Below are 25,519 nucleotides of genomic sequence, written 5' to 3' on the forward strand. Positions count from 1 at the left end.
TTAAGTTAACACGTAAAACCACGTCTAAAAAGATTTTCAGCATTTGCTTACTGCTATTAAAAAATAAGGATTTATAACAACTCCTTACAAATTATCTATATTGAAGTATTAGTAGAGATTATTACAGTTCTATTTGAAGAGTTCATCTCAAAACAGTTATGGGGAAGAAAGGTCAGAACTAAGGTTATCAAAGCACACTTGGAAATTTGTTCATTATGGACTCTATTAAAGAAATTGAGCCAAGAACTCATTAAGTTTAAACTTGAAACAAGTTCTAATAATTCATTTTATCCCCAATTAACAGTAGGATTAATAAAAGGAAAAAAAAGCATTTAACTACCATCTTACTGAAGCTTAAGTTGAGTAGCGCATTTCAAAATTTATTTCCCTTTAAATTACATATACTGTATTTTATTAATGACATTTTATGATTCTAAGTAACACGGTACAGACAATACAGATTATTAAAATGACTTCGTTATTTTGAAGATGGATTCAGCAAAAAATGCAAATGAATAAAGAACAGCTGAAGAAGGAATTAAAAGATTCTGCAATGGCATTAAACAGCAATTCTTTTCCTGGTGGAGGAATCTCACTCCTTCTCAGCTGTGTACACCTTAACTCCATCTTCAGAGCTCTCTCAGCACAAGTCTGAAAGTTAACAGAACACAACCACAATCACCTAGGTTTCCCACAGGAAATCAAGTTTCAATAAAGTAAAAACAACACAAAGCACCCCAGAGTGCCTCGAAGCCTTTAAGGATGCTATTCAAGAATGCAGAGAAACCTATGAAAAGGTAGCTTATAAGTTAGTTCATTTCTGAAGCCTTATGATTGGCTAACAGAATCCCAGTTAAGATCATTTTAACTGCATCAAGTTTTCTCTCTCTCTCTCTTGTTATTTTTGAGTTTATACATCTTGTTTGTATACAAGCTGAAGAAATAGTTTAAAAATGCCTCAACTTCATTTTGAAAGAAAAAGTTGTGCATGCTTTTATTTGCAATCAAAACGTAAAAAGGAAGACTCATAAAATCATAAAGGTTGGAAAAGACCTCTAAGGTCATCTAGTCCAACCGTCAGTCCATCACCACTATGCCTACTCAACCACGTTCCAAGTGCCACAGCTATGCATTTCTTGAACACCTCCATCAAAAAGTTTTTCCTAATACCCAACTTGAACCTCCCTGACGTAAATTGAGGCCATTCCCTCTAGTCCTATCTCTGGGTATCTGAGAGAAAAGGCTGACCCCCACTTTGCTGCAGCCTCCTTTCAGGTAGCTGTGGAGGGCAATAGGGTCTTCCCTAAACTTCTTCTTCTCTAGACTAAACAATCTCAGTTCCTTCCTCCCCGTAAGACTTGTGCTCCAGACCCCTCACCAGCTTTATTGCCCTTCTCTGGACACACTCCAGGGCCTTTATGTCTTGTAGTGAGGGGTCCAAAACTGAACACAGGACTCAATGTACAGCCTCACCAGTGCTGAGTACTGAGGAACAATCACCTTCCTAGTGCTGCTGGCTGCACTATTTCTGACACAAACCAGGAAGCCGTTGGCCTTTGACACTGCTTGGCACACTGCTTACTCATGTTCAGCCAGCTGTCAATCAGCACCCCCGGATCCTTTCCTGCTGCAAAGCCACTCTGCTCAATCCTGTAGCAATGCATGGGACTGTTGTAACTGAAGTACAGGACCCAGGTCTTCTTGAATCTCATATACAATTGGCCTCAGACCATCAATCCAGTCTGTCCAGATCCCTCAGTTAGGATCTTTCTACCCTCAGACAGACTGACAGTTCCTCCCAACTTGGTCTCATCTGCAACTTACTGTGGATGCGCTTACTTAATCCCCTTGTCCAGGTCATCAGTAAAGATATGTAGGTGCTCTAAAAGTAATGCCTTCTATTAATTTCCATGGAAACTACAGCAGATATGAAGCACATGATAACACTACTTCATAGAGCAAGTTCTCATGTATAAAACACTATTTTTCAACAGTCACCATCATTAGCTATGCATTTTTGCCAGCAATGAACAACAGTCTGCATACTGCCCTTTAAAAATCCTGACTAGTATAGGTGACCCACTATCACTGTTGTCACGGTTGAAATGCACCATCCACCACCTCAATGTGTTACCATCCACTGACCGATCTCCATAAACGTTCAGCAAGCACTGAATGAATGTCTTTAGGATCCATCTTTTCTGCATGGAGGAATTCTATGACAAACCGTTGCTTCAGACAAGACTTCCATGTCAGACATAATTTATTCAGACTGCCCCACTGCTGCCATCTGTTGCACAGCAACCCAGTGTAACTTTACTGTCAACCTCCACTATCATACCAACACTATCTGCCTCAGACATGGTGGGCCAAGATAATAAAATAGGAGGCATTGCTTTTGGAGCAGCCATCATATTAAACAGAATTGGCCCTAGTACTTATCCCCTAGGAAACACCACTACTGACCGGTTGCCAGCTGGATTTAACCCCATTCCTCAGTATTTTCTGGGCGTGACCATCCAGACAGTTTTCTACCTGGCAATGAGTGCACCTGTCCAATCCATGGGCTTCCAGTTTCTCCAGGAGAATGCTGTGGGAGATAGTATCAAAGGCTTTACTAAAGTCTAGGTAGACTACATCCACAACCTTTCCCTCATCCACTAGGTGGGTCACCTGGTCACAGAAGGAGAATAGGTTGGTCAAGCAGGACCTGCCTTTCATGAACCCATGCTGGCTGGGCCTGATCCCCTGGTTGTCCTGTACATGCTGTGTGACCACACTCAAGATGATCCGCTCCATAACCTTCCCTGATACCAAAGTTAGGCTGATAGGCCTGCAGTTCCCCAGATCTACCTTATGATCCTTCTTGTAGATAGGTAGCATACTGGCAAGTCTCCAGTCACCTGAGAGCAGCCCAGTTGACCAGAACTACTAAGAAATTATGGAAAGTGGCTTGGTGAGCACTTCTGCCAGCTCCCTCAGTACTCCTGTGTGGATACCATCTGACTCTATAGACTTCTGCTAAGTCTACGTTGAGTAGCAGGCCACGCTTTCCTCCTAAATTATGGGGGGATTATTCTTCTCCCCATTCCTGTCTTCCAGCTCAAGGAGCTGAGTACCCTGAGGATAACAGATCTGACTATTAAAGACAATAGCTAAGAAGCTTTTGAGTACCTCAGCCTTTTCCACATCCTTGATGGTAATGTCCCTCACGACATCCAATAAAGGACGGAGGTTCTCCTTGGCTCTCCTTTTGTTATTAATGTACTTGGAAAAGCATTTTTTTCTTGTCATTCTCTATGGCCAGATTAAGTTCTTGCTAAGCTTTCACCTTTGTAATCTTCTTTCTCTCTGCATATCATAGCAACATCCTTGTACTCTTCCCGAGGTGCCAGTCCCCTTCTTCTGGAGATAGCAAACTCTCTTTTTTCACCAAGCAAAAGTTCCTTGTACAGCACAGCTCACTCCTGTGCCTTTAAGATTTCCTTTTTGAGCAATGTCCAGCCTTCTTGGACCCCTCTGCCCTTCACAACTATCTCCCAAGGGACTCTCCCAACCAATATCCTAAACTGTCCAAAGTCTGACCTTCAGAAGTCCAAGGTAATGGTTTTGCTGACCTCCCACCTGACTTCACAAAGAATCAGGAATTCAATCACTTTCTGGTTGCTATACCCAAGACAACTTCCAGCCACTATGTCTTCCACCCAGTACTTCTCTGCTTATATACAGCAGGTCTAGTGGGGCACAACCCGTGGTAGGCTCTCTTGCCAGCTGTGTCAGGAAATTATTGTCACACACTCCAGCAATTTCCTAGACTGTTTCCTCTCTGCTGTATTGCATTTCCAGCAAACATCTGGTATGCTGAAGTCCCCTATGTGGACAAGAGCAAGCAATTGTGCGATGTCTGCAAGCTGCCTGTAGAATGCTTCACTTGTTTCTTCATCCTGATTGGGTGGTCTGTAAAGAGATCTCTACCAGGACATCAGTCTTTTTGGCCTTCCCCTTGATCCTTACCCATAAGGACTTAACCTTATCACCCCCAGCATTGAGCTCCGCAAAATTGAAACACTCCCTAACATATAGAGCCACCTCCCATAATCTCTCCTTCCTTGCCCGTATCTTCTGAAGCGTTTATCCATTGCAGCACTCCAGTCATGAGAATAATCCCACCATGTTTTGCTGATGGCAACTATGTCACAGTTTTCCTGCTGTACACTGGCTTCTAGTTCTTTCTGCCTGTTGCCCATGCTACATGTGTTGGTGTGGTGTAGAGGCACTTCAGATGGGCTATTATCTCACCCCCAACCCTTGCATGCTGCCCCAAGATCATCTCTACTGAGCTTGGTTTCATTTCCTTCTCCCTTTAAACCTAGTTTAAAGGTCTCTCAATGAGAGACTGATTCCTTTCTCCCCTTTGAGAGAAGTGGACCTCACCAGCAGGCCTCGTGCTGTATAAGCCATCCTGTGGGTGAAAAAAAACCACAAAATTCCTCTGATGGCACCAGCCTCTTAGCCATGTGTTGATCAGGTGGGCATTCCTGTTACTCTCAGTACTTTTTCCTGTTACTGAAGAGATCAAGGAAAACACCACCTGTACTCTTGCTCCTTCCCATCCAGGTGCCCCAAAGTCCCTTTTGATTAGTCCTTGAAGTTCTTTCCACTGCAGACATGAACAACCAAAAGTGAGTAATAACTGGAGCCATACTTGAGCTTTCTAGTAATATCACTCACATGCACAGGAATGCAGCAGACTGCCCTGTGGGAGGTGTCTGGTTGTCATATCAAGCCCTCTGTTCCCCTCAGAAGGGAGCTGTCTATGACAATTAACCTTCTTTTGCTCTTAGCAGAGGCAGGCTTAAGGACTGGGGTTGACTGACTTACTAGAGACATCCCCCTGGATGGACTTTCATCAACCTCATTTGCCTGCCCCTCAAGTTCCAGAGCCTCAACACCTATTGTGCAAATTTACCTGGGATGGCATGGAAGGCTGGGAAGGGATTCACCTGCCACTTTGAGCAGGGACCTGTTTCCATTCTTTCCCGTCTCTTAGGTCCCCTCCTTCAGCCTGATGACAAGAGGGGAAGGGGATACCCCACTAGTTGCACAGTGTTCCTCACAGAGCATTTCTCGCAGGGATGGTAGGGTGTGGTTTCACTGATCTATCTCCCTTTCACACTCCCCGATACTCCTTAATTTTTCACCTCTTCTTTTAGCTCAGAGTAAATCATGCTGATCAAGTACAGCTTCAAAGCTGCTCAATGTGATGAAAAATAAGCAGGAATTTTCTTCAAGATTAATTACACTGAAGAACATAGGGAAAATCACAACAGAGAGAAAAAGTCTTTTTCAAGTCGCAATATTGATGGTAGATGGATGGTTGGATTAGATGACCTTAGAAGTCTTCTCCAACCCTAATGATTCTATAATTCTAAGTCTGAGATGAAACACCCCAAATGTGTCCACAGTAAATGTCCACAAGCATTTAAGGCATGGAGAAATAACTTTTCTCCACAATGTCTTTTTGATCAGATTTTATGTTCTTCTTGCTGTTATAATGTAAAAGCACAGATTTTCAAGCTCAACTATGTAATAAGTTAGGACAAGAAATCTAGAAGTTATCAATGTAATAAAATTAAGCTATATATTTTTGAATAAAAACAGCCTTCCGTAATGAATATCAAAATTTGTAATAGAGGAACATTAACAAAAAAGCATCTAATTAAGATGGTTCTTAGTTTTTCACTCAAAAAATTGTATTATTCATAGTTTTCTAAGCTATTTGTACCTTCTGGTCCAAAGTGAACAAAAATGTGCTTAGAGCCAATTATGTGCAACATATTGTCTTGAAATGATTCTTGCTGGGATTAAGCAAACAGATAAGGTTCTGGAATGATATTGCCCAAAGTCTTATTCATTGATATCAGAAGTAATTCTTTGCCTTTCTGATGAAACGCTTGTAGAATTTGTAAATATACAGAGATGCATATATATTTAAATATTTTGAATTTGTACCTAATTAAAAATCTATTTTTATCTACAGAGATATTTTTAAAATTCTTCTTTGTTTAGGTTTGAAAGCTGAAATTTACTATCAAATGTGTGATTAATAAGTGTATGTGCACATGCATGTGTATGCACCTATGTGTGGTCGTGTTTTTTTAAACAATCTCACCTCCAACAAATTAACTTTATATCATTACATTTTTTGAGATTTTTAATATTGTAATGTTTATCAGTTGAAATAGCATTATTACTATTAGGACAACAATAACAAAAAAATCTTACAGCAAAAGTGAACTCCAACATCTTGTATTTCTATCTTGAAGACTTTCTATGAACCATTTTCTGTCTTAGTGGTTTGTAAGCCATCCCAATAGTTGGGAATTGTGTGAAAAGGTGCCCAGATTGACAGATAAAGTGAAAAGGTCTGTATTAATTTCCAAATAAAGAAATGCATGGAGTGGTGTTTCACTATGATTATACTCTAAAGTACCAATTAGAATGCATCAGAAACTAGAGCAAGTTGACACTCTACAATAAAGCAAATAATTTCCAGTTGGAGGGGCAGAAAATGTTAATATGCAATGTTCAAGACTACAAGAACCTTTGTAAAAGGAAGTAGCTAATAAGGTTTAATGATGCATGTCAGGAAGCCACAGTATGTAGGGAAACACAGCTGGCTTCATTTTGTAAACTATTTGATATACACATCTTTCTAGTTCACGATTATCAGCTGTGCAAGTGCCACAGGGGACAGTTTAGCCTTCAGAACAGGATATTCTTCTTGTTCTCTAAATTACAAGTAAAATACATTAATATAATATGGTGCTGTAGGCTAGCGCCCTGACAAAAGCTTATCAGCATACAAAAAGGATTAAAGAACTCTTCTGCAAGATTCAGTTAGAACAATCTTACCAGAATAAATGGGTTAAAGAACACTGAAATAATAAATACATTCATAATCTTCACATTTTTTTTAATGTCAGGCTAAAAAGCCAGAAACAGCCATTAAAATAAACATGAAAATGCCATTTATATTAATTCATGTCATTTAATGATGTATGTACTTATTTTATTATTAAATTAATATTAATAAAGAAATTATGCATATTATTGATAGACTGCAGCTATACAAAGCAATCTGCATCTTGCTTTACTGCAATCCAAGTTGCTCAGAGTGACTGCAACATGCAGGTGACAGCAATTAGCAGCAGATGACAGAAGCACTTTGAATTTGTACCAGATGGCAGCTAAGGGTCATTGGAAGCTAGCAAACCTTCCACATGTAAACTGTTGTGTAGCACAACTATAAAACTCCTGGAGTACTTAGAAATGAATCAAGATTCTTGAAGAAAACTGGAATGTCTAATTTAAATATAAAATATTATTTAAGGCATTAAAAAAACTACTAAGAACATAAACTAATGTATTTGTTAAACAATTCAAACTAGTATCATACAGGAAGGGCTAGACAAATACTGTTCTCATTTATTTAAAGAATAAGAAAGTGAATACATGCTTTGATGTAAAGGGATAAAGAAGCACAGGGAAGATGTATACTTGCAGTATAATGCTTTGAGGGGAACTACTTCACACTTGTGCCCAGTGCTCTCATGAATATTGCTTCACAGCTGAAGCACAAATAGGTGCATCTCATTCTAAAATATTAACCCCACAACCACATCCCAGAAACTGCAAATGGACACAGATTTGAATGAGTTTTCTGTTTTACTTTTATTTTTTAAGTGCAGTTTGAGCGAGAGTTTCCCTAGCACTAATCATAGCTCTCTACTAGGTTACTAGTTCACTGTATAAACTTATCCAATCCTACAAACAAGTCATGATGATTTAAGTGTAAAGATGAAAGTAATGATACATAAGTATACGAAATGCACAAGTTAGAATGAGAGATGGCCATAAAACCAGGGAATGTTCAGACAAATATGATGGCAAGGTATTTCAGTGATGTGTTTACAGAAGATCAGTGAAATGCACTCAGCTGCTTGATGTCTCTTCTCACCTCTGAAAATCTTAATAAATAATCCATGTACTGACAAGCTGGATACAACAAGATAGCCAAGCATGACAAATACAAGTTGCACTGAAAGAAGTTGGAACTGGAAGACAACAGTAAGAGATGGTTTAGGCAGGAAACAGCTCACAGAAAATGCAGACAAGATTGAAGATGTGAACCAGGATCACAATCTTCACAGTGTGGTTGCTCATTGGGTGAAAATAATCCAAGAAGGTACTTTCCATGATCAATGAACTGTGACAGATGAGGACAGATGAAGCTTGATAACTTCAGCTTTATCAAAGAATTAAACTTTCTTCTTCACAAAGGTGCTGCATGGTCAGAGAGACAAGGATGTGTCCCCAAGATCTGTGGGGAGTTAAAGGAAAGAATTGGGTAGATGTAAAAACTAGAAATATTAGAAGACTGATGCTGGTAGTGTCACACTGCCTACTACGTCCTGTTCATTGTTCTCAATTAACACACAGTGAATCAAAAAACTCAATAATATATATATATATATATATATATATTGAACTGCCCAATTACTTTCAAACTTAAACTAGAAAAAGTGCTCTGTGATAGGAGGAAGAAAAAAGCTTATCCCTCAAACCCTAAGGCAACAGTAAGAAATTTGATTTTCAGCTGAGTCATCCATCTTTGTATTCACAAAACAAAATATTTCAGCAGATTCCTTGGGGACCATGGGATTAAGAAAAGATTCCATAAAGTCACCAAAAAGAAATGAAATGAAACCCTGTTTTGTATAAATAGCGTTTTAGGATACTTTCCAAAAGATAGGACAGGAAGGGAATTAGCTTTAAAAATATGAAAAGCAGTCAAATCTTTCAAACTAATCTAAAAATCTAACACATAACAATTTTCATCCAGCAAAAGCTGGAATGCTGTTTTTAATGCAAAATTCTATAGGCATACACTCTGAAATGAAGGAAAAAAATCATACTTGTTATGAGTATGACAAGCCTGTTACTTTAATTATATATATGATTAATATGTCAACCTATATAAAAACAAATACTACGTCCTGATATGCATAGAACTTTCCCTCTAGATATGCATCACTGTAGACTGAGATTTCCACTGTACTGAGTCTCCAGAACTTAGAAAATCAGATTTTGATTTAATATATTAAAAAAGTCCATATGTGAAAAAAATGCTTTTCTGTGTTTGTGCTAGATATAGAGACTTGCCAACTAAGCAATAATATCTACAAAACATTCAATGACACGAATAAATGACACGAATCAGATGCACTTATTTCAAAAATGCTAAACCAGCTAGGTTTCTGCAAGATACCAGCTTCTGAAATTTCAGAAAGCCATCTTTCACAACAATTGGAAGAAAAAAAAAAGAAAAAAATCCACAATTAGTATACTTTGAGCATACTCATACAAAAGTTAATCTCTATTCCTTCTCATATAATTCCTTCCAAGAGCCGAGAAATATACACAACATTGGTGACAACTGTGCTACCTTGCTGTTACAAAAAAAAAAAAACCCTACAAACAATCAAAAACACTAAATACACTGAACACAATCCTAATGGAGAAAAAAAAATGTAACAGTGTATTTCCACAACTCCAATAATTTGGTTTCCAACATTTTGGCTTGCACTGCTGCCAGCACAGACAGTGCATTATGAAGGCAGTGCAGTTCTATGCCGTCATATGAGTATTCTCTAAGTATCACCTGAAAGCCAGAGCCTATTTGCCCTTACCTTCTTCATCTCACAGCAGCTGCTTTTTACTAATGATGTGATTATCGCTGAAAGGCAACAAAACTGTAAGGATCACCACAAGTGAAAAAACAAACTCCAGTTTGCAGCAGATTAGCAGCAGTGGAGGAGGCAGTTGAGAGGAAGTTGCTATGGACTGCCCCTCTTAACAGCTCACTGGGACGATCAATATGCCAATAGACAGCAGATCTCCCTTCTGCATTATCTTCTGTAGAACCGCAGTATTTCAAATGGATTATATATTTCACCAGAAATGATTCATTTTAGCCTGGTTTGCTCTAGGTAAAATACACTACTTCTGGTGAAGAAGCAAAACGCTATTCCATAAATTTATCTATTTCAAAATAGTTGCTTGGAAAGTTTTGTGAGAGTAATTTGTTGTAGGCACCACTACAGAAACTCTGTACTCCATGACGGATCCTTCCTCAAACACTGGCACGAAATGACGTTGAGCTACTGAGCTGAAATTTAACTTACTCAAATTTAATCTTACTACAGTAACAACAACAAAATTCAAACAATTTTAAATAAGAGTCTCCAAAATGGGAAAGTGAAATGTCTTGGAACATCAAATAAAATTCTTGGTAAAAACAATAAAAATATAGGACTCCAATTTATCTATGGCTTTTGGCTAATCTTTTACTCTTCTGTATTCTTATAAGAGATAACAAACGTAACATTAGAGGAATTTTGCAGCTACAAACATTGTCTTAGGCTTAGTGAATTGATGGATGAGTTTGCCACTAACTCCAAAATACTTCAAAAACCCAGAAATTTACCTGCAGTAATGCCAGAATTCTAACTACCAAACCCATTCCCCTTAATTGTTCCCTCTCTCCCTCTCATTATTATTTCATAAACAAAGATATCTAGGCTCACTTGGTAAGCTCAAGAAATATATATATATATATATATATATATATATATAAACACACAATCTTGAAATAAGATTCCATTCAAAACTGCTTTCAGTACCAGTAACTCAATAGAAGTTCAAATTTTCTTAGTGATCAAAACAGATGAATGCCAGTGCAGGGTGTTTTCTTCTTCTGAGTTTTAGCCTTCATCATATAACTTTCTGAAGAATATGGACTGCATTGCTTAATAAATAGAGAAAAATCAATGATAGCTGATTCACCAGAATTTTCACTTGCTATGAGCTACCTGGTATCATTCAGTGATATTATTAATGATCAAAGATGTACAAGTTAACATTTAATTGCTATAATAGTATCTCATAGAGTTATATAGCAATTATTTTGTTTAGAACTATCTTATATTCTGTTGCAAATAATTTACCTTGCAATAGGATGTAAACAGAAAGTGATGCAGAAGTGCTGATTCGACATCCATATCTCAGCAATGTACTGTACTATGCTCTTTACTAAAAAATTATAGGCAGCCAGAAAAGATGTATCACGATTTAACATACCAGTTTCACAGAATGTTTAATTGTTGTTTTCAGAACAAATTGGAAGTTAGGGCACAAGTTATTCTGGGACTCTAATTTGTGGACTGATAGCAGGTCAAAACATGGAACAACTTATTCTGTGTTCCAATCATACAACACTGAAGTAGATGAGCAAATTATGATCTAATATTACTTTCTGGATGCCAAGGAAAATTAACATCAGGTTTGCTCTGAGGCTACAGACATCATCACATCCATGCAAATCCAACAGTAATAGCACTTAGTATATTGCAGTATTATAACCATTAAGTTGGACGAAAAGCAAAGTCCAATACCTTAAACAAACTCATTTTCTTTTTTTGCCTCTCATCTTATGTGCTTTGGTTTCTCATGTGTAGTGTTACCATTTTACTACTTTTGGAATATAAAGAAAAGAAGACAAAAAAATACAGAACTAATGGAGTTAATGGATGTTACAGTTGGACTCCTCTCAACAATTTACCAAATGTTCTGGGAATGTGGGGAGGTCCCTGCTGACTGGAAGCTAGCCAGCATTAAACACATCTAGAAAAAGGAAAAAAGAGAAGACGCAGAAAATGACAGACTGACGTTACTCTAACATCAGTCTCTGGAAAAGCTATGAAGAAGATTGCCCTGGGGGTTACTGAAAGATATTTAAAGAACAAAGCTACCATCAGGCATAGTCAATGTGGGCTTATTAAGGGAATGTCCTGCCTTAGTAATTTGACCTCCTTCTAGAACATGGGTGTGTAACTTTTTGGCTCACTTGGGTCATATTAAGAGAAGAACTGTTTTGGGCAAAATACTTTGGGTAAAATACTTATATACATTAATAATATTAGGTAACAACTTGTTTAGAAATATATTTCTTATTCAAACATCAAAAAAAAAAAAGCAACAAACCCACAAAAACAGTGGGAAATTTGACATTGTTTTGTTTCTGCGAAACTAATGAATGCATCATTCTCATTTGATGGAAGTGACTGCCATTCTTAGTGAATTTTCAGGGTGTACGTCAGAGATTTTTTATGACATTTTACTCATCCTGTGCTTCGCCCTTGAAAATTATTTGCTCACAAGTGTACATACTGCCAAAAAGTGACAACATGAATAAGGTATGCTTGTGAAGCGAGGGATATTTTTCTCTGGCAAGATGGTTTTTATAGAAATCTGGTAAAGAGACATGACCACATTTTTGAGATGAATACCTGATTGCAACTCTATCCATTTCACTTGAAAATCTGCCTGTAATGTATTTATGCTGACTGAAAATGGAGTCACAAATATAACAAAAAATTGATGATTTTTTCTGTAATCTTGAAACCTATTCTCAAATTTCAGTATCAAAAAGGAAAACAAGGCTGCATATTCACTGTTCAGAGCACCGTGTGTAGCCAATGTTATCAAAATGCAAATAGTTATTTGCCATCACATGAGAGTTAGCACTGCACCCTCCCCATGTACTGGCTTCAGCCCAGACAATGCCAATCGCACACTGACGTTGGGTTGTTGCTGAGCTATGGGCATATGCTTGGGGCTGGGCCTGGCCGTTAAGGGGGAAAAGCCACCATCACGATGGCACAAAGCAAAGAGAGGGCTGCAGTATGGGCTGTGCTGGGCCAAATCCAGCCTGCAGGTTGGACATGCCTGTCATAGAATAAGGTCATCCACATGGCGGATGAACAGAAGGCAGTGGATGTAATCTTCCTGGATTTTAATAATGCTTTTGACACCGTCCCTCACAGCATCCTTGTGGAGAAACTGTCCAACTGTGAGATGAATAGGTTCACACTATGCTGAGGGATGAACGGGCTAAATGGTAGAGCTCAAAGGGCCATACTGCATGGAGGTACATCTTACTGGCTGGAGCTGGTCACTAGCATTGTTTACCAGAGCACAATTCTAGAGCCAGTTCTGTTCAATGTTTTTATCTATGACCTGGATGCAGGAGGTGACTGCATTCTAAGCACATTAGCTGATGATATTAAACTGGAAGGTACTGCTGACTGATTTCAGAGGGATCTAGATATACTGGAGTGCTGGGCTATCAGCAATGGCATGAAGTTTAACAAAGCAAAATGCCAGGTGCCACATCTGGGATGGAGCAGTACCAGACACAGGCACAAGCTGGGAATTGAGTGGCTGGAGAGCATCCCAGCAGAAAGTGAGAGTGCAGGTAGCAGCAGGGTCAGCATGAGCCAGCAGAGTGCCTAACAGCCAAGGAGCAAATTGCACTTTGGGGTTAATTAAACATAGCACAGACAACTGGTCAAAAGAGGTGGTTATCACACTATATTTAGTGATGGTGCAGTCTCACCTTGGATACTGTGTGCAGTTCTGAGCTCCACAATATAAAAAAAAGGTGTTAAGGTACTTGAAAGCATCCAGAGGAGGCACCAAAGCTGTTAACATGGCTGGAAGGCATGTCCTGTGAGAAGAGACTAACGATACTCAGGCTGTGCAGTCAGGAGAAAAGGAGGCCCAGAGGTGACCTCATTGCTCTTTGCAGATCTGTGAGGAAGGGAAACACAGGGAGATGCTGGGCTCCACTTCTGGTCATCGACGGCAGGATAGTACCTATGTCAGGGAATAGCACATAGCTAGGCCAGGGAGGGTCAGGCTGAGCACTGGGAAACAGTTCTGTGCCATGAGGGTGGTCAGACACTGGAACAGGCTTTCTAGAGAGGTGGTTGATGTCCTGTGCCTGTCAGTGTTCAAGGGACAGTGGGACAATGTTCTCATTAATATGCTTTAATTTTTTGTTAGCCCTTATGTGGTCAGACAGTGGGACTGATGACCTATGTCATCCAACTGTTCTACTCTAAAAAACCTGTAACTATTTTTGTTTGCATTAAGTGAATACTTTCCACCTATGTACTCAAAGGCATCAATCAAGATTTTCAGTCTTTACTGACACACTGTTCTCCACTCGTAACATTTTTTGTATTGTTTTAATACAGTGATATAAATGCACTATTTGTTCTAGTTTTCTATGAATAAATGAAAACATCAGTTCCACTATGTGCAACTACACTTTTTCCATATTAGTCATCCATTGACTGAAACATCTGGTTCCACAACTCTGATATTTCAGTTCATGGAGTTACTGGTAATGATAGCAGTGAGTTATACTCCTCCTGGCTGTGAGTAAAGGACACAAAGTTTGCTTGTGGTTTGATTCCTGGAAGCTGTCAGTAATGTTTGGCAGCACTGCAATGTTCTAATCTGGGTTATGGAATAGCAAGGGTGGCTCATCTGCCATTCACACATTCCTTTTCAGTCTTTTATAGGAATGACACCTTTTGTCCTCTTCCTTATCTAACACTGTTCCATCCATCTCACTAAGACTCTCTAGCCCTTGGGGGCGGCAGCGCTGTTCAGTTGTCACTACAGTGTTATTAACACACCAAGGCTCTCCCTCCTCTACTTACCACCTTGTGAAACGTTCATTCTTTTGTGCAGATAAGAGTATATCAAGAGAAAAGCACCAAAGCTATATTTCATGCGTTTTCAACATGGCCCAATTCCAGCAACTTTCCCTTCCTCTGACAGGTTTCTTGTACCTTTCAGGAAGCTGGTGTTCAAGTGTTTTTTGGATTGAAGCTCTAGGCAGAAGGGACACAAGCTCAGTCTGGGGACTACTTACTTAATGTAGGAAACAACTTTCCCAGTTTCATCCTACACAGAGAGGATTTTTAGGAGGATTAAGCAGAGCAGACCATACTCCAATAAAAAGCAATATATAAACCTTCTTCTCTTCCTAAATCCTTGAAATTTGTCATTAGGAGTCAAGTAACATTTTTTTCAAGGTGGTTCTGCTTTGTTTCTCTCTACTGTATACAACCAGAGCAAGCTATTTCATTCCCTCAATTCTTAAATCAACTATGAACAATATTAAATTTCCAATTTAATAACAAAACTGTACAATTTACTGGCCCTTATGCAACACTGTGGCAGCAGAACTAAGTCCCTCTGTTTCTGAGGCTCTTCTCAAGTTCTCTAGTTAACAGCAAACTTGTTTGTATTATCTGATGGTGTATCATTCAGGCACTTTATTATTTTTAACTGCTTCCAGTCTCATGGGTGACTTTTTAAAGAACAAACTAACAAACAAAGGGAGAACAACATCTATTGATTAGAATTAAAAAATTTGAAAAATCAGCAAAGCACTGGACATAAGATACGGAGATTCTAGATTACAGGCTAGACAAAAATTCTGGAAAAAAATAAAGTGTTATTATTTTAATGAATGCTGAATGTTTACTACCGAGGTTTGTGACTGGTGTTAAAACAGAGCAGCAGATGTAGGCTTCAATAATAATGCAAAAAGAAAGTGTTTGAATGCTGCTAAAGATGAGCAATATAAAAACTATTTTTGTACTATTCTAAAGCACAGCAGTCATATTACATTCCATGTCTCCTTTACAGACATCACTTATTTCTCACCAGTTTTATTTAAGATGATTTCTATTCATTTTAATACATCCTAGTATGTTATAAAAAACTGTTCATTCCACAGACCAAATTATTTTACTGTTTCGATCTTAGTACACAAAACATCTTCCTTCAAATTCAGTTCCTCTACATTCAAATATATATACATATATATATGTGTGCATGTGTATGTGTGTGTGTGTGTGTGTATATATATATATATATATTTAAAAACTTTAGCCCCAAAATCTGTTTCTACTGAGGGAGACAGGTCACCTTTGCAATATGACTATACTAACATTGTCGCTTTTAATGAAAACCAAAACTGCAAAAAGCAATTCTAAAATTGGATAGCAAAAAACAAACAAACCTATAGTGCACTTTAAACAGGTAAAAATGAGCAAATACTGCAAAATGCCATACTAAATAAATAAATAACCTTCGTTTGTTAATTTCCCTCTTGGTTAATTAACACCTGTATATGACCTTTAGCACTGACAAGTCCTACTTTATCCAGAAAGCCAAAGTTTCAGAATATCTGTCCAAATAGGATTGATTACTGATTACAGCATTGTGAAGAACACAATTCAATCTGTTTGTATTTATTTATTAATTTAAAAGGATGGAACTGTGTTTCTGAGCAAGCTGTTGTGACTGTCAATGAGGTAGAAAGCATAGACCCATTACACCATAATAACAATGATGCTACCATTTCTAAATTTATCTAAAGCACAATACATTCATTATTTTAGACTGAAATTAAACCTTGCTAGAAATCATTTTTCTTTATGTTGTTTGGAATTAAAAACATATTAAACTGATCCCTTAGGAAAATTCTCTTCTATCTTCGTGTTTTTTCAGACCATGTCTGCATCCTTAGGCAATGAAACCATTTCTAAAATTGTAATAAAAAAAACCCACAAAGTGTTGACTTTACGTTAAGAAAATTGTTGCTTGAAAGACTAAATACTTCAATAAACACAATAAATCCTTCCAAGTCTAACACACAGAAATCACATGCTTGAACAGGTACATACATTAGTTAAAGAATAAGGCAGATTTATTTCCTCTGGACCTTGCAGTAATAATATGAGCAGCAACTCTGATTTTGTTTCAGCAACATTAGGTGCAAATTTTTATTCATTTAATAAACATTTGCACATTTAATCTCTCAATTGTAATATTCTTTCTAATCTCAAGGACTGTTTTATGCTCCATCAAACATGTAAACATTATTGTCAGGCTTGAAAAAAAAACAAAGGATGAGTCTCCCAAACACACAGAGAAGGAATGAACAGGTTTCTGCTGTTCTCCTTGTAGTGCCAGCTAGGACAGAATATTATTTATAAGCAATAAGTGTCTTACGTTACAGCAACATGCAAACTCATCTCACCCGGTGGTAGGAGATGCAAACACCAAAGAGTGTTAATTCCACAGAAAGGCAGAATTAAAAATATCTGTTACAAAATGTGGATTATTATTTCCTATACCAACACACATTTTTACTACTTACTTTTACATTTGTCATGGCAGTGTTCTAATGTTTTCAGTTCCCAAATCCATCCTTGCTAATTACATTACTAACACCGACATTCTGTCCATAGGTGGGGGAGACATCCTCACCAACTGGTACACACAAGACTCATTTACACTTTTACAAAGTAATGTGAAAGACAGCTGACACAAAATGGAGGAAACTCAAGTACCAAGTGTGCTCTAGAGAATGTGTTTGCCTGTTCACTATAAATTTTCAAATTTTTGAAATACTCTATCAAACTACCAAGACAAAGACATTTAACCAGGTATATGTACCATATACCTTAATCTTCACATTTTGTAGATAGCTATTAGCTGTACCATCTCTGAGAAACAAATAATTATATATTCAGAATACTGCATATTTTAACAGTACAATCTATTGGACAATAAATGAGTAACATTTATTTGCACGAGCAGTACCTGTCTCATCAGCAGCAGATTAAATGCTGTATAATAGCATGATTTCTAATTGTTCTCAAGCTGATACTACACTACATGCCAGAAATGTTACTAGAATTTGACTGTGTGTGTTTGTACAGAAAGGTTTGCTTTAGTGCTTCATGAAAATTCCAAGTTGATTTGCATTGCTACTGTAGATAAAAGACCAAGTTTTAGATATTTCCAGTCATAATTTTAAGGCCTTATGCAAGTAATGTTGTACATGTACAGTCCTAATGTTAAAAAGCATGCTGCATTTTGTCAACATGCCACTGGTTTACTTGCAACTTAATATTAAGTTAAACTTATAGCAACAGTTTCAATGCTAGTAGTGATTTAGAAAATATTTGGAACAGATCCTGCTATCCTTTAACATATTTCCCAGTGTGAAATACTCATGCGAAAATTGCAGCAAATATTTACATGGAGCACATCTCCAGAATCTGTTTAATTCCAGGAAAGCATGTTATATTCATGCATGTTACCCTATGTATCAATTTACTACATTAAATAATTTCATTTTAAACACCTGTATTATTTATTAGTCAAAATTTGTTCAGAATTCTCAGAATTCTCTTTAATAAAAGGCTCCTCTTTGTATCAGATAGAAAAGTAATTATGAACCATAATCATTCTACTTCAATTTTAGTCTATTATTTTAAAACATGTTACATATATCAAAATAATAAAAGGTCATTTTAAGCCATGTAATGGTATATATCACCTGTCTCTGTCAGTGAGACATTTATAAGCATCTCTATTAGAAACACAAATCAATACACTCAGGGGAACAATAATAACTGCTTCAAGCAATTTGTATTATCATTTCATTCTTGATGTTCCTACTCAGAGTAATCTACTACAAATGGTGTGAAAATGGCAACCTATTATTTTTTTTTAAATCTCTTGCAATATTTTTTTTTCTCTCAAAATAATTAAGTATCTTCCTAATAAACAGAGGTCTCAGTTGAAAAATACAGCCTAAAGTTTTGTAACATTATGACTAAGAGCCCTCCCCCAGCCTAACTTGTATTAGAAACATTGCTGATGAAACTAACCATTTCCACTGTTTTGAACTGAAAGAACCCTGTACGCAGAGAGGCAACCAAACTTCTAGTATTTCTCCAAAAGACACATCTCTTGAAGATACGTTCACTGCTTACCAAACTAATAAAAGCCTCTGCAAAAACATTCTAGGTAATTACTGAAAGCTCAGTTATCTCACTCTACTTCTTCTGGGAGCCAGCATAAATTTTAGTAGCCTGTTATAAACATTTTTTACAATTCCTGCGCAGTTTTGGCCAAATATTATACAGCAAAAAAAAAAAAAAAAAAAAAAAAAATTGAGAGAAGTTAAGCGGGAGCCCATAATCTGCTTTGACACACAAATACAGAAGGATGAATATTTATATTTGAAAATAATATATTTCCATTAGTACCTGTAATAGGCCTAGCTAAAGGAAGAATAGTTTTAATTATGGAAGGAGATTGAGGCAGAATTCACTTCTTGCATCAACACTCACTTCAATCCAACACACACGAAGTACATTAGAGCATGTAGGTCTCTGCTTATAGGTATACCTATTTATGTTTTATGAAAATAAAAGAAGGAAATCACACAGTAAGGCTAACTGACCTTATTTTTTGGATTGGATGTGTTCATTACACTTCGAGTTTCCTTTCCTGTGTAGATGACAACACCGATTACAGTTCCTGAAAAACAAAACAGAGGTGCCAAGTAGTTAAGAAAAAATGGTCTGAATTAAAAGCAGCAATAATTTACAATCCTTCAAACAAATCAATTGTATAAAAAAACAAGTATGCAGCATACATAACATTGTGGATGCTGTTATGCAGAATTTATTATAAAGGATTGTTCTAACTCTTTTAATTAACATCCATAAAAATTACTATATGCTTTCATTCTTTTCAATGAAAATACAAAAATCTAAATGTAGCTGGTAAAAGACTTGCATTTGAACTGGAAGTTTTCTCAACTTCTTTCCTGAAATTAACAAAGCATAAATAACTGTCCTTGAAAAGGAAGAAAAAATGAGTACAATAGTACTGAATACAACTGGACTAGATGATCTTAGTGGCCTTACTGGTCTTTCCAACCTTAAAGATTCTATGATCATACACAAATTTCCATCTAGCTCTGTCATCTATCATGATATAATAGCCAGTTGACCCAATTCATTACTTTTATAGACTCCCATACATAAATACTCTCATTTTTATTAACATATTAAAAGAATTCTCTAGTTCCAATCATCTTGTTGATTGTAACTGGATGCTCTGTGAAAACTGGGTTTCAGCATCACTCAAAACATTTCTCTATTACAAAAACTCAGATTTTTACTACTATGCATCTCACATGCTAGTATAAAGACTATTTCTATTCCTTTTTTTTCAAGGATAAGAAATGGTTTAATGTTATTACAAACAATGTGGTCATTTTTGTCATCTTAATGCTATAAACAAATAATTAACATCACTTGTTGGAAACACCAAACTCAGCTGGCTCTAAAACCTCTAGAAGTATTACACTTTTAGCTGACATTAACTTAATTTACCTTTGGAAAATCAAGACAACGTAAAAGATCTGTTATAGTTGTTGCTACAACATAACAGGCCATAAAAAAAAAAAAAAGATGAAATAAAAGGAAGACATGACGAAAGTTAAAGAAAGGAAGCTTCATTTAATGGAGAATGAGAATGCCATTGAAAACTTTGAATCCTTGTACAAAACATCAGTGACTGTAAATTAATCTTCAGTAATGCTCAATCTCATTCCTCCAGGCACTATTATTAAAACAAAGGGCAAAATCTGAAGGAAACCAACAGAATATTCATTATTATAAAGACTGCTTAAATTATGGACCAGCAGTATAGAGAAAGGTAAGGCACTGAACAATATGCAGCACTTTAGGCTTGGGGATGAGTGGCTGGATGACTGTGAAGAGGAAAGGGACCTGGGGGTGTTGGTTGATGCTCGGCTGAACACGAGCCGACAGTGTGCCCAGGTGACCAAGAGGTCCAATGCCATCCTGGCCTGCATTAGAAATAGTGAGGCCAGCAGGAGCAGGGAGGTAATCATCCCCCTGTACTGGTGAGGTCACATCTCAGGTACTGTGTGCAGTTTTGGCCCCTCACTACAAGAAAGACATTGAGGCCCTGGAACATGTCCAGAGAACAGCAACGAAACTGGTGAGGGGTCTGGAGCACAAGTCTTATGAGGAGCAGCTGAGGGAGCTGGGATTGTTTAGTCTGGAGAAGAGGAGGCTCACAGGAGACCTTATTGCTCTCTATAACTATATGAAGGGAGGTTAAGAGGAGGATGAGTTTCGCCTTTTCTCCCAGGCAACAAACAGGACCTGAGGAAGTGGCCACAAGTTGCACCAGGGGAGATTGAGATTAGACATGAGGAAAAACTTTTTCTCTCAGAGAGTGGTCAGGCACTGGAATGGCCTGCCCAGGGAGGTGGTGGAGTCACTGTCCCTGGCAGTGTTCAAGATGCGTCTGGATGAGGAGCTACGAGATATGGTTTAGTAGCTTGTGGTAGCAATGGTGATGGGAGGACGGTTGGACTAGATGATCTTATAGGTCCTTTCCAACCTTGTGATTCTATGATTCTATAATAGACCAGAAATTATTTACAGAATTCCCCAGATACTTAAACGATCATATCATCTACATGCCATAAGAAACAAACCATATTTCAGTAGTAAAAATTTCACATCAGTAATATACATATTAAGAACTGCACATAAATTCTGTATCTTGCTGTTATCTTTTTAAATTCACTTGGATGTTAATCATAAATAGAAAAAGTCGAATTACTTTCTCTCAGTAAAAACATTTACCTAATAACAACAAAAGGATGGCTGCATGGTTTGGACTTGAGAGTGAGGCTTCCTGTGTGAACCTGGCAAATTAGTCTTTGTACTTTCTGTACACACTGTATCCAGATGTTTGTCCGTGCTTTAGAGTATGGAGCAAAAAGCATTTCAGATTTACATTTCTATATCTGACTATTCATTCTAAGTCTAGAAAATATGGGCATATAAAATATATTAGGTGTGACAAAGCATTCTGAATTCAACACACAGCTGATAAAACCTTTATACACTTACATTTACTGTTACTGATCTGAAAAACGATCGATTTGTAGCATCTTTCCCCTAAAACTGTCATTAACAACAAGGTCAAGTTTTCTGAGGTGTTCCCCACACCATTCCCCAAATACTTTTCCTAGCCTGACCTTGACTTTCCATCTCACTTTGACTAACAGTGAGATAGTGAGACAGCAGGCTATCCTAGCTGAAACAACGTGTTTCATGTACTGTGTGCTAAGGAATGTCAGGAATTCAGTTTATGGAAAGAGGAAAATAAGCTGAGATAAACAAACAGTGACTTCAAGGAAAGGGGTTCTTAAGAGTCCAGAAGACAGAGCTTGAAAGAAACACTCCAGTGAAACACCATCCTGCAGTCTTGATTCTCTACATAAAGATTTTTTTTTTTCTAAAAGCGTAAACTCAAATTATTTCAGGCTCATAAGCATCTAAAAGAGCTAAACTTGATTTCATTTCTTTGCAGATTTACAGGGGGAATATTTGTGATCACCACTTTGTTGTCTTTCCCTCTTTCTGCCACCCTCTTAGCAACCCTTTCCTAGGATGCACAATAAAGTTTTGAAAAATAAAAGCACTAAGAACAAGGGGAAGAAAATAGGCCTGATAAAAACACTGTACTAAAAAGTATATATGTAGGAAGTCTCACTGGAAACAAGCCAGCACTTCACATGTGAGATAATGCAGTGGGATTACAAGAAAACATTATTTCCTCCTGCTTTCTCCTTTTAACTTAATTGCTCTTCAGATTACATTCTTTGTCTCTTCTTCTCCTTGCAGCTGCCCAGTACCATATCACACAAACTTTTATTAATACTAATGCTGTGAAAGCCACATATTTCCCTCTAAAATCATAGAAGTTTATAATAGGGGAAAAAAAAAACACAAAACCCAGCTAAGGACTGACAATTGCATCACAGGGTGCCATTCTCCACGATGCCTTTACATACAAATCTGACACCACACATCTTGTCAAACAAATGCCTAACGCCAGGAAGAAAGAGAATGCCCTTGTCTGACAACTGTTCTTTATGTCCTATGCAAAACCTTTTTTGAAATTAAATGAAGTTTTGAAACTCAACTACATGCTCCTTTCCTGTGTGCCTGTGATATAGCTCCTTGTCTCAGCAGCTGAGACTGACAGCATCAGTCACTGATATGTCAGAACAAATCACTTGACCCAGAATGTTCTGTAACAACCTGCAAGGAGTTGGCAAGGGCATAACACAGTCCCATGAATAACTGGTCACATACATGCTCTGTTTATTAACAGATGATGTCCAGGCTGCCTGAAGAGCACTGAAGGAAGCAGCCTTCTAAGCTCAGAGGCCGCTATGACTACCGTATTGTAATGGGTCTGGCTGGGATGGAGTTAAGTTCCCCACAGCAGCCCATACAGTGCTCTGCTCTGCACTTGTACAAAGAATTGTGCTGGCATTGCACCAATGTTTCGCTATTGCTAAGCAGTGCTGCCGTAACATCAAGTCCGTCTCCAACAACCCCCAAAGCCAGGAGGCTGTGAACTGGCAAAAGGCTGGGAAGGGACATAGCCATAACACTGATCTAAACCCATCCAAAGGATATCCCATACCATATGTGTCACACTCAGCAACAAAATAAGCCCTGTCCACCACCTTGGCACAGACTACATACCCACTTTCTTGAAGCAAAGTCTCAAAGTAACAGAAGAAGGTTTGCACATAAATATGCTACTCTTTTGGGTGAAAAATACCTATGCTACAACAAAACTATCACAGACAGTAAGGAAGACTGAAATAAGAGACAAATTTGCTGAGTTGAGGTACATATCTATAAAGCAGAGAGATAACATTTTGTCCTGCTACCAGTTGTTTATTCTTCTGTTTTCATGGAATTTGAGTGACAGTCACCATCACAGAGCTTATGTGTAAGGAAAATTTTCAGGTACAATTAAGTGTTATAAAAGGCCATGCTCAAGGTGCAAGCAAATTGACCCAAGTCTACTCTTGACATTCTGCCACTGCAGGCTTTAAGCAAGGAGGTTTATATATGCTCATAATGACAAGTGTTATTAACACAGCTTTCAGTTGTCAGAAATTTTGTAATTTCAACTAATTATATATATATATATATATATATATATATATAAACTCACATTTAATTAGCTCAGCCCTAAGTATTCTAACTTTCCCATGTACATTCACTGTGGACGAAAATAATGACACACTCATGGTGGATGAGAAGCTGGACATGAGCAAGCAGTGTGCACTTGCAGCCCAGAAGGCCAACTGTGTCCTGGGCTGCATTAAAAAAAGGGGTGGCCAGCTGGGAGAGGGAGGTGATTGTGATTGTCCCCCTCTACTTGGCTCCTGTGAGGTCCCATCTGGAGTACTGCGTCCAGGCCTGGGGCCCCCAGCACAAGAAGGACATGGAGCTCTTGGAGCAGGTCCAGAGGAGGGCCACTAAGATATGAGAGGGCTGGAGCACCTCTCCTATGGGAAAAGGTTGAGGGAACTGGGATTGCTTAGACTGGAGAAGAGAAGGCTCCAGGGAGACCTCATTGTGGCCTTCCACTACTGAAGGGAGCATATAAACAGGAGGGGGAACGGCTGCTTATGAGGGTGGATAGTGACAGGACGAGAGAGAGAGAATGGTTTTAAACTGAGACAGGAGAGGTTTAGGTTGGACAGTAGGAAGAAGTTTTTCATCCAGAGGGTGGTGACACACTGGAACAGGTTGCCCAAGGAGGTTGTGGATGCCCCATCCCTGGAGGCATTCAAGGCCAGGCTGGATGTGGCTCTGGGCAGCCTGGTCTAGTGGTTGGCGACCCTACGCATAGCAGGGGGATTGAAACTCAATGATCATTGTGGTCCTTTTCAACCCAGGGCATTCTATGATTCTATGATTCTATACATCAGTTATCACCAAACCTAGAAAATGTTTTAACTTAACAGTTTCTTAATTGTTCCATCTTATGTCTTACTTATGACTATCCACCCACAGTGCACTTGTAAGACATTATAAATTCCTTATTAAATAAGCAACAGACTTGAGGCAATCACTTCCTACTTTTTATTACAGACCTAATCCTGTCAAATACTAAGAATTACCTCCATAGATTTGCTGAGTAATTCTTGTAAGATCTGGACTTATGACGACATTTTTAATTACTTCATCACATTATTTTTTCCTTCAGAAGGGGACGTGGTCATTCAGAATTATTTTTGTGTTTTTTTCTACTGGCATTAATAACAAATCTAAGACTTTCATAAACAATTTTATACCTTCACAAAATCCTTAAGAAGAAAACAAAAAAAATTACTTAATATATCCATTCTACATTTACTCTCACAGGCAGTGAGCACCCCCTGTTTCCATGAATCTGAGTGTCAAGTTCAGAGGGCAGACCAAGAGGCCTCAGACTTTATCTGCACTTCTAAAGAAAATCAAATAATCCACCCTGGAAACGAAAACATGAGCAGTTTTCAATTAAAATTCAAAATCGCTGATTCAGAATTACTGCTTTTGCAAATGCATATACTTTCAATGTAGTTTTTCTCCATGTGTAAGTTTGGTGAAAATCAAACTGGAAAAAGCCACATTAGTAATTAAAACTTGTAATTCACAAGCAGCACTGTTTTATGCACAGTTTAAAATCTTGGCTAATTAAGTTAATAACCTAGGTGAAGACAATTGCAGGCATCATCCATTTGACAAAACAGTTTCACAGAGAACAGTTTACTAGCGCAATGAAAACCAACACTGAGCCTCAAAGAACATTCAGACTCTAGAGA

At 37.9% G+C, this 25,519-nt stretch overlaps 1 protein-coding gene across 3 annotated transcripts in view; it reads right to left on the bottom strand.

Moving 5' to 3' along the window:
* The window catches only part of ATP9B (ATPase phospholipid transporting 9B (putative)), a 168,005-nt gene that overhangs the window by 54,701 nt on the left and 87,785 nt on the right, over nucleotides 1-25,519 (bottom strand). For all 3 annotated transcript variants that reach the window (XR_005857867.2, XM_025147637.3, XM_003640746.6), the window contains exon 11: nucleotides 19,250-19,326. Coding sequence is in view for 2 of the 3 variants with exons in the window: in XM_025147637.3 (XP_025003405.1) it covers nucleotides 19,250-19,326 (77 nt within the window). In the remaining variant the exon portion in view is untranslated. The remainder of the gene's footprint in view (nucleotides 1-19,249; nucleotides 19,327-25,519) is intronic.

Source organism: Gallus gallus, chromosome 2 (assembly GCF_016699485.2).
Source record: "Gallus gallus isolate bGalGal1 chromosome 2, bGalGal1.mat.broiler.GRCg7b, whole genome shotgun sequence".
NCBI lineage: Eukaryota > Metazoa > Chordata > Aves > Galliformes > Phasianidae > Gallus > Gallus gallus.